Here is a 10820-nt window from a genome sequence, read left to right as displayed (position 1 = left end):
GATGCATTTTAAGGAATTTGACATTATTTCAAGGCCAACACTAGAGCACTAGATGTTTTCAATGTTCTGTCCCTTGTGTTGATGACTTTGAAGAATGTTGATGAATGTCTTATGATATGTTCATTTTCTGTAATTCATTCATTGTTTTCATTTTTAATTATAATGTATTTTGTTTATGTGTCTGCAACAATGTGCATGGTGATGTTGATTGTCTAAGGCCAGCAACTCTTAAGAAAGAGCTTTTGAATCTCAATACAACTCACTTCTGGTTAAAAAATTAATTATGCAATATCTTGTTTGTGTAATTATTACAAAACTGAATGATGAAGGCAAGTTTATGTTTTACAAAAGGTTATGTACGCACATAATTATTGGCCTAGAGCAGACATTTTTAATTATTACTGTGACATGGCCTCTTCCTGAAGCTCAACCAGCTTCATATTTGACTGAATATGAAATAGTAATCATTTTCTGAAGCAAAATAGCTTCACCCTAAAGAGATTATCCCCCATGATAGAAACACTTGGTCTGTATCAGATGGACCCTCCAGTCATAAGTGTCTGAGGCTCCATGCCACATTAGTGTATATACATTTTGATGGCATCGTCCATTTATAACTACTTCATGTCTATATGTGCAACTACTTTTAGAAACGTAACCCTGAATCTTCATTGTATCTTTTCAAGTAAATATACAAAAAGAAAAAGTCTTTGAACAGTATATTTAATCACCCACAGGCTAACTGTGGTAAGGGAAATGAAACTTCACTGATTGCGTGTTTCCTTCGGATCTGGAAACTGTTGAGAGGGCCGATTTGATCACAAGTAGGCGCTGAAAGGCTCTGTTAGAAATGGGAACTGACAGACAGATCCAAATAGCACCCGTAGATATCTACACATGAAATATGTTTAAAGATTAACTACATGTCTGGCTTGTCTTGGAGTTTTAGGCTAGATTAACACAGCACAGCTCAAAGCTGACATTTTTCCATCATTGTGGTAAAGAGACGATTTATCCCTTCATGTCTAAACCTACAAAAATTGGAATCACACATATTGTCATTGTTTATGTGGCAATGACAATATCAGATCAGAGGAAGTTGAGCCAGAGCAGCCATCAATGTCACATTCTGCATGTTTACACTTGTGAAATGTCTGGAGGTTGTTTTGATCTGTTACCGGTGTAAGCTGAACGTGTGCGACTTTGGTGGAAAGCAGATCAGATTAGAGGACACAGTGTAGATAAAGCCTAAGTCTTTCAAGGAAAACAAACTAATGCCATATGTAGTTTTGGTGAATGTGTTCCTTTCAAACCTCTTGTTGTGTGTGTTCAACTCTCTTTGATGCCTACCACATTATGCAAATCAAACAAACTTGTGGGCACTCACATACAAAAACCCACACATACATGTTCATACATTATTGCCTGATTGTTAATGTTCACCACATTTGAGCTGTATGCTTTTTCTTCAACCACATAGTGCAGTAATTGTTACTCTTCATCATAATTATCTGCTAATGTTGTTCAACTACTGTGAGAGGTCAAAACATCAGGCTTTCAGATTTAAAGATTATTTTTAGTGTGGCTTTGCTTTTGTTAAACAGCATATGGTTGTTAGGGAAATAATTTGCTTAGGTATTCAAGCTTCGACACAGTTAATCATTTTCTCGTATCACTGTCTCCTTTTCCATGGCATAGGTCTACGGCCTTGGGTATTGCTGCTATCTCTCTTAAGGAGGGGCAGCTTGGGCGCATTGTTGTTGCCAGTCTATGACAGAGCATAAGCCGCCATGAGGTAGTTTACTGTTCAGGGACGAAGGTTCCCTGGCGCACATTCTTTCCTATGGACGAGAGCTCTAGTTGGATTCAGGGTCCTTATTGCTTTAGTCTCACTGATGAAGAATGTTGATTATTACACTCCGAACTAGTTAAAACCTCGAGCTACAGAAAGAGTTCTTCAGAATTGGTTTGGCAACCGCTGTGTCAACTCATGACACACCACCTGTCTTGTCAATTCTCCGGCCGAAACTCCAAATAAACCATCAGTGCTTGACATCAAAGCTCCAACTCTCCTCGTGTCTCTCTGAGTCCTGACTCTCCATTGCTACAGAAGTTTCCCTTACAATGGTAACCAACAGAAATGATCTAACAATGATAGGACACAACGGCTGGGGTCTTTTTTCAGGCCTGACGTCAAAAGTACCATGCGCATCTGGTTTAGATCAAATCTTAAAAAAGTGGGAGCTGCAGGTTTGCCTGCAGTAAAAACCTGAGGCGTTAAATCGGGCATTTATATATGCTACAATTCACAAAAATGTGATGAACCTGCCCGTTAGAATGATGATTAATGAGTCATTATTCATGAGCATGGATTCAGTGAAAGCACATTAGCAAATGAGTTAATAAGAACAGACAAGTCAAGCAGCGGTCTGACAGATGAGGCGGTGTCAACAGCTGTTACAGAGCTTCCTGCTCGGACTGCTGTGGACACCAGTCCTCAGGGTCGGGTCATCCTGTCAGGAGACGCTGTGTGGAGACATGACCCCTCGCTCCTCCACATAACCCCGCACCCCTCATGCTTTTTGATCTCAGGGTCTCACCGCCAGTTTATTTTTGCTTCACAGCGGAGAAAGAAGGGGATATTTAAGAAAAGAGACAAGAGCTGTGTTTCAACACTTGGGGCTGATTTTAATGGAACTAATGGTTATGAAACAAAGGGGGGGGGGGGGGGGGCAGCTTGCCAAAAAGAAGCCATCAATACCAGTATCTATAGAATTTGCACAAGAATGAAAGTCCTGTATCATCAACCATCATCAATAACTCCTGGATTTGTGACAAAGAAATCACCTCTGTTAAAGATATCTGATTACAGCTGACAGTAAAAAATGAAGTTAGGATAGCCTTTGACTGATAGGCCACGACCTTTAGGGTCAGCTTTGGAAACTTGAGGTACCCAGTTACAGGCAGATTGACGATGACAAGTAACACACTATTCATGTAATTTTTTACTTTCATAGGAAACTCTAAATAACTTGTATCCTTCCTGTTTTCATACGATTCAAACACAAACATGGAAGAAGTGAGGTCATGTGAATGTCTGCACCAGGAGTTACCCTTCGCCTGATTCCCTTGGGTCAAGAAAGATTTGTTTTCAAAGGTTGCGCCTACACTTCCTAAAGCATTGGTGGTCCTTTAACTAAGTATAATCCCAGATGTACACCACCCCCTCTCTGAGTCGTTCTCTTTTTCTCTACCCTCCAAATAAACTGAGATTCATCTGAATTCTGATCTCAGCATCTTAAGAAGCTTCTCTTCTTCTTCTTCTTCTTCTTCTTTTTGGCCTCAATGACATCAACACCAAACCATAAATTCAAGAGAAGACAGTTTTGGCCTTTACAAAAGTATTGTTATATCCTCTGAAAGTGGGAAAACAGAAATGGGAAAAACAAAAACCAGCTAATGTTTTTCTCTTATGAGGTGATGTCACAAGGATATTATTGAGAGAAATATTGGAGCAGCTCTTGAAAATAAGCAGAAGAGGCGGTATGTTTTATAAATCCTTCTGTCAGCAGAGCATACGTGAATGAAGTATATCTGCAGATGGACTCATTATTTTTACTCGACCGGAAAGACAAGTCTACAATATTGTGATCGATAGCACAACACAATGATAAAATATATGCTATGAGACAATCACGTAAACAAACTGATGCCCATACTGTTCATCAATACTGAATGTATTGTTCATATTTTAATACATTATTATTATGTTATTATGCATAATTGTTTTTGATGGGCACAATGAACCAAACCAAATAAAACTATATGTGTTAACTATATACAAAACCTATAAAAAGTCACAAAAAGTATTAAATGGTTTCTTTATTGGGATCTGGGAAGACAGGAAATCTGGGTTTTCTGTAAATCACACTTTAGTTTTGTGCTTTGAATATGTACTTTTAACAAGATGTATTTAAAAATAATATCATTAACTAATACATATTAGTAACTTTAATCACAATTAATTATGATATTATGAATTTCCCTACAGTATTCACATTCAATTGGTATAAAATCTGCTAATGTTATTTTATCTTTAACTATTATACATCAGGTAACAATCCTGTTTCGAGGAAAGACCCTTTGTATAAACCTGCATTGAAGAGGGTTTTTTAAAATGCAGTGAAAGTTCTATGTTTGTGTGTGATTCATGGCCTTAAAATGTTTGTGTTCACTAAGTCTTTAAGGATGCGAGTACATTTACCTCCTTGTATGCATGCCATACATTTGACCGAGCTTTCCCTTTCCCTTTCTTTCTCTCTCTCCTCAGGGAAGGCTAGACATTCCTGAGGTCTGGAAAGCAGAGACCTCTGAGTCAGTCAGGTCATGGCCTCCGACTAAATGAGCTGTATCTGCTTCAAATGGACACTGATTACTAAGGGAAGAAGGAGTTATCATGCAGCCGTGTCAGTGAAGGCATCGTTAGACTGCTGATTCAGTCCCTGACACCTAATGTCAATGTGTGTATATGCACTGGATACCCAAATAATGTTGTTTCAGTAATATGCAGTCTTAATAATAAATCTGATGAAATAAAGATCAGATTAAATTAAAAACAAAGGTTTGAATGTTACAGAGAAGTACAGATCTAACTATTTGTTTCAATAGTGTGTTTAGTTAATAGAGCTGGGAGGCCAAATATACATTTTTCTCCCCTATTTTCTCCGTAGGCACACTTACTTAGTTGCCTGACTGAAAGAGTTTTCCATGTTTAAAAATCCAGTCTGAATGGTTTGCTTTGTCCTTGATTTATTAATTCACCTTTAAACACTTAAACTTAAACAATGGTTCAGTTGAAGGCTAGAAACTCTGGCTCCGCATGTGAAGTTTTACAACATCTCTAGGAGAGCGAGAGTTATTTATTTTACCCGGTGAGAGAAGAACAGGAAATGTCTCACGGTTACGTTTTTCCTCTTTGCCCTATTCTGTGTGCATTTGATTATGCTTTCATAGAAAGAGTGGAATATTTCAAATGGACTATAATCACTTCACCACATTTGTATAGACTGGTCTGTCAAGACATAACACTTTCTTGACATTAAGTGACTCTTATGTGTAATATGTAGATGAAAATAGGAAACCACTGCACTAAAGCAAGATATTTTGGGAGAAAAATAATAAACTATTTTTTTTAGGTTGATTAAACACTGGACGAATTTGCTTACAGTATTTAAGTATATCTGTCAATAGGTTAGAAGTTCACACTTTAAACTATAACAAATTGAATTACATTTACCCAACCAGAAGATTAAAAAGCTATAAATGTGTAAAATGTACAAACATTTGCTTGTCTTGAATTCTGACTTGGTTATTGAATATAAGAATATCCTAATCTACGCCAGTCTATACAGCAAAGATTAGGTAATACAAAGTGTTTCAAAGAAGCGTGAATCCTCTGTTTTCTATGCCAACCTGCATGATATAAATAAAAGGAGCATTTTGTTTTGGCAGCTGGAGATGACTGCACTCAAAACGGATTCAAACATGTGAAGCAACATCGTATTACATGCTGCGATGTGACGCCTTGAGCAGTCTAAAGTGAGATCACCACCTCCCCCAAGAGCCAAAGTTAAGCTTTGTTAAGTTTTACAAATATATATTCCACTACTGTTTTGCTCCTGACTGGTACAGTCTCGTAATGTGGGCATGATTTATGCTCACAGGAAGATCTTGTTTAAGACAGTTGAGTTAAATTGGGAAAGCCCACACACTCAGAAACACAGCAGCATGTTTACAAAGTGAATCATTTCTATAAGGATGTCATCCTGATCAGAGGTGAAAACATTATGTGTTTTTGCCTGAATATCTTAGCATATAAAAAAAAATAGACATCAGCGATACAAAAAAATATGCCATCTCCCCACGGCAAATACAAATCATGAGTCAAACGCTCTCCAGCACACGCATAGATATAGGAAATGTTCATTTCCATGAGGCAAAATAAAACTACAAGCAATTGTTGGGCCATAAAAGGAAAGACATTTTATTTTTATGTATTTAACCTTTCTGAAGAAAAATTGGAACCCCCACCAAACACTTATATACAAGAACAACGCTGACATTACTGCTTGCATTAATGGTATTTAAAACATGTATTTGACCTGTGAATAAAAAATAATAATTCAATTGCCTATAGCCTTTGTGGCAACATGTGACTTTTTTGTACTTTGTTGTTGTTTCGTATTTGTGCACATTTTAAAAAATAATAATGAAATTCAAGCTATACACATTATTACACCATATGATTTCCTAGTGCTTCATGTCTTTCGTGCTATTTTAAATTCTTCACGGTGCTTCAATACTAAAGTGCACCCAATGCAATAGTCTCATTTCGACAATGCTCACTGCACTGCTGTCATCTTTATGGATGATGCCACTTGTGTGCTGTGTCACCTATTTTAGAAACACATCAGTTTTATATTGCATGGCTTTGTTCCCAAATCTCTCAAGTCTTTGCTCTGATCCAGCCTGAGGTGTTGATCCCCCGCCAGGTGTGTGACTGCACTGCTGTTGAGCCACCTGTCTATTTGTGACCTTTATATTGAATTGCTCCTCTGATGCCAGCTGACAAGAGACTGCATTGTTATTCTGCTGTCACTTGTATTACCCACTTGTTGTGTAAAATCCAGGTTTCAAGGATTTATTTCAATACTTCTCTATTACACAAAATTGCTCTAATGTTTCTGATAGCCATTATTAATACATTTGATAAGCAACAGTAAGCCAATGTTTCCCAAACTCGTTCACATCAAGAGCCACTAAACTAACATAAATCAGAACATTTTTTTTAATTTTGTGCCAGGGTCCCTTCTAAGGATAGGCCTTTTGCTTTCGGGGGATTTATTACAAAAGATGCAGTCTTACTCTCTCGTATTGTGTAACGTATGGATAGAGTGAAAATGACTGATTCCCTCAAGGTCTACTGAGGTCCCCCTATGGCAATCTGAGAACCGTTGCATTACACTGTCAAACAGGCTGTGGAGCTGTTCATATTGACAATATACCTTGTTCAAAGAAGCCTTGGTGGCACTTAACAATCAAATTCATTTAATTCCAAAGAGTCTAATTGTTTACTTAATGTGTGTTGTTTATAGGGTCTGATAAAACAATGTTTAAACTCTTCCAGCATAAAGGTGTTTCAGCAGCCAACATCAAGCTTTGCTCTTGCTGGCAGAACCTTTTATCATACATTTTACAATATATGTAAAAGTAGAAGGTCACTTTTGAAATCCTTTCAAGCCTTGACATCTCTATGCTATGAGAGTTAAATAAAGTATATTACATAAGGAATGATTTTGCCTTCTTGGTGATCTTGGAAAAGATACCTCTGGGGTTTAATATATAATCCAAAAAACTGAGGGCGAAAAAGAAGTCTAACTATGATATACTGCTGCTGTCAAATTACAATGCTGCGTTTTCCAGATCTAAAAAACTGAAAAAAGTACTTTGTTTTTCTTGCTTGACACATGTCATTGTACAATTACAGTGATTTGAAATTATTTGTTGCCTACTATTCCAAAATTAAAGGACGGTTGAATATTTTTACCTCAAATTAGTTCATGCAACAACAAAGACACTTTAAAAAAGTGTTATTATAATGGTTGTGGGGATGTTATGATGCCATATATTTAATTGCCATTTCTTTAAATACCATAATCTGTTATTTAAACTAGATTGGTTGTCTACCGTCATTTTAAATGAATTCAAGACTGTGAGATTTTCCAGCCTGCTTCAAAATGTTGATCTTTATAGAGGAAGCAGTGCCTGCACTTAGTCATGTGTTAATATTTATCCAAGAACGCATCCGCTTAAGGCTCTAAAATAATGGGGATTGTTTAACAAAACTTTAATGGAATCCGCAGCGATTGTTATATTTATTTTTCTATAAAAACGTTTTAGGACAGTAACAAATGTTAAAAAAGGCCAAAGTGCACTGTTTTATATTATGTACTTCCACAAGGTACAAGAGTTTAATTGTTACTGGTGTCAGGGGAAAAAGGATGTGCCTGGGTTTCAGAAGATTGAAGAATAGGATTTGAGTCAGACATAAGGTTTAGATTTAGCATGAGTTTGGTGAGAGAGAAAGAGCTTAAATTCCAAGAACAACACTGCCACCTGTTGGTTATTAAGTAGTACTAAAAAAAGGTCCAACAAAAACCAGTTCCATCCTCTGTTAGTCAAGAAAAACTGAAAAAGGGAGAAGCTGTTGTTGAACTAAAGTATGCATAACTCTTGTTTTCAAATCTATTCTTGCAATCAACTTTCAAGAAAATAACTTGTAGTTACAACTAGCAAGAGAAATATGTACCGTTACGGTTATCCATTAGCCTATATCTTAAATGTCAAACCTTAATAAAGCAAAAGTACGCATATTGGAATTCAAAAGTCAAAAGTAATTATTTTCTAAATACAGCAGGAATACGCAAATTACTTTGACAGCACTTTTATTTTTAACTATTAGTCTCTTTCTTAAAAATAGGACTTGCACTTGTGTGCAGCTTATGAGCTTGAGCAACATTCTGAATGAAATGCCACCTGGAAGCTTTGTTTTTGGCTTACTATAGCTGCACAATACCCAGGCTGTATGTGGAGAGCAGTAAGCTTTAACAAGGGCTCATCTGTACACATCAGTGTATTGAGTGCAAGACAGTCAATGTATGGTTTCTATCCATAATAAACCAGACAAGACAGGTGCTGCAAATCATCATCAAAATCATTCGTGACCCACATATCAGTTAAAAATCATAAGCTGTTTGCAAAGTTTATGGTAAAGGTGGATAAGAGATTGATCCACAAAACTCATGGATGTGTTTCCATCAGGTTTCCATGTGTCATTGCACACTCCTGATCAATAGGTGGCGATATTGTCAGTGTGTAATCATCCTCCTTCGGTGGTTTTGCAGAGCAAAATCATCCAATATGGCAGCCCACAGGATAGCATGTTTAGGGTTAAATGCCCTTTATTCCTCAGTCTGCGCCCCAAAGCAGGTAACTTCATTTTTATAATGCTGTATGTTGTGGTATAACAGTTGTCTATAAGACTGCATCGCCAATGTATGACAGAAAGGTGGCGAAAGCAGCTTTTCAGTATTATCTGCTAGTTCTCTGACGATAGCTTTGTGGCTAGTTGGACTGTTACAGGACACACGACTTGTATAGGGTTTCTAAATAACTACGTAATATCTCAAAGCAAGATAATTGTTTGATTGATTCGGGTTAAAGGTAACGCTTTTATTTTCTTGCTACAAACAAAACTCGTGAAATATATGTTTAATCATGTTTGAAGCTAACGGTGTGTTGATATCCTTGTTATACGACCGTATACGACACACGCATATGTCAGTCTGTCGATGAAGGTGAACGACTAAAGCACATCTTATCCAACCATTTAGAAACTTTCACAAAGGAGTCTCTATTCATTTTTAATTAAAAAATATTAGTGCATAGGGACAGCCCTGAGGGTGAAACATGTTTGTAGTTATAAGCACTCGAGTCGGGTTGGAATACGCCAAGAATTAAGGTAAATCAGAGGCTACGATATAGTTCATGTTTTTCAATGATCAAAAACAATCTTGCTTTTGTAAAGGGTACTTAATAGAAGTGTGTAACAAATAGACAAACAAACACGTATGTTCCTAATGAAATGTAAAGCACTACTAGTAGAGGACTATAACTTGTTCTATTTATAATGAGACGACCCCCCCCCCCCCATTATCTCTGTCTGTGTTACCCAAAGGCATAACATAACTGCTAATAACATCTTCTGTAACACTGTGTAGGTCCTGAGGAGCTGCTGGGGGACAGTGGAGCAGGTGAGGGGTTACTATGTTAACTGGAGGATGTTGAGGGACGTCAAGAGAAGACAGATGGCATTTGACTTTGCTGATGAGAGGCTGCGGATCAATGCATTGAGGAAGAACACCATCCTACCAAAAGAACTCCAGGTACAAAGCAATATATAGTTAAACTGTAACTTTTTATCAGTTCCTCATAATCAAATATTTTGTGATCATTAGTGAAGATTTTTTTAAATGCACATTGAATTACTAAACTTTTTTTTTTAAATGGTTGCAGGAAGTGGCAGATAAAGAAATTGCAGCATTACCTAGGGACAGCTGCCCTGTCAGAATACGCAACCGATGTGTGATGACTTCCAGACCTCGGGGAGTGAAACGGAGGTGGCGACTGAGCCGAATCGTCTTCCGTCACTTAGCTGACCACAACCAGATGTCTGGGATTCTGAGGGCTAGGTGGTGACTGGGGATCCTTTGGACACTACAATCAAATTGGATCATGAAAAGCAAGCTGTTTTATTGTTTATTGTTTATTGACTTTAGCATTCAACACAAATGTGATTTGACCTTTTAGTGTTTGGACTCTTTGGAGGTATTGATCAAAGCCTGGAAGTTGTTAAGCTATAAAGGGAATCAACTCAGATGACTAGAGCACATTTCCAATCTTTGTAAATGCAGAGGCTGTCCTAAATATCTTCCTTTTCTCTGATTAGTTGTTCCCCTATCAGGGAATTGGTTTTCCTTCTAATGGCTCTTCTGAATAAGAAAAAACAACAACATATTTTAAAGAGTTAAAATGAAACCCTCCAAAGAGGTAACTGTTCTTGTAACTTGAAAAATAACTGATGAATAAATATTATTGTACATTAATAACCTTTTTCACATGTGTCTTTGTTTGTATTGAAGGAGTATAAGTTGCCATGTGTTATGGGGAACACTATAATTATCTTCCCCTTGGACAAGACT

General features: G+C 37.2%; 1 protein-coding gene across 1 annotated transcript; it reads left to right on the top strand.

Moving 5' to 3' along the window:
• The first annotated feature begins 8934 nt into the window (after positions 1-8934).
• Positions 8935-10727, top strand: mrps14 (mitochondrial ribosomal protein S14). Its single transcript, XM_034234608.1, has 3 exons — positions 8935-9048; positions 9840-10004; positions 10135-10727. The coding sequence occupies exons 1-3, from the start codon at positions 8980-8982 to the stop codon at positions 10315-10317; spliced, it is 417 nt and encodes a 138-aa protein (XP_034090499.1). The 5' UTR covers positions 8935-8979; the 3' UTR covers positions 10318-10727.
• Positions 10728-10820: the final 93 nt, after the last annotated feature.

Source organism: Gymnodraco acuticeps, unplaced genomic scaffold (assembly GCF_902827175.1).
Source record: "Gymnodraco acuticeps unplaced genomic scaffold, fGymAcu1.1, whole genome shotgun sequence".
NCBI lineage: Eukaryota > Metazoa > Chordata > Actinopteri > Perciformes > Bathydraconidae > Gymnodraco > Gymnodraco acuticeps.
Note: the sequence above shows the minus strand (reverse complement) of the source record. Positions and strands in the feature narration are given on the sequence as shown.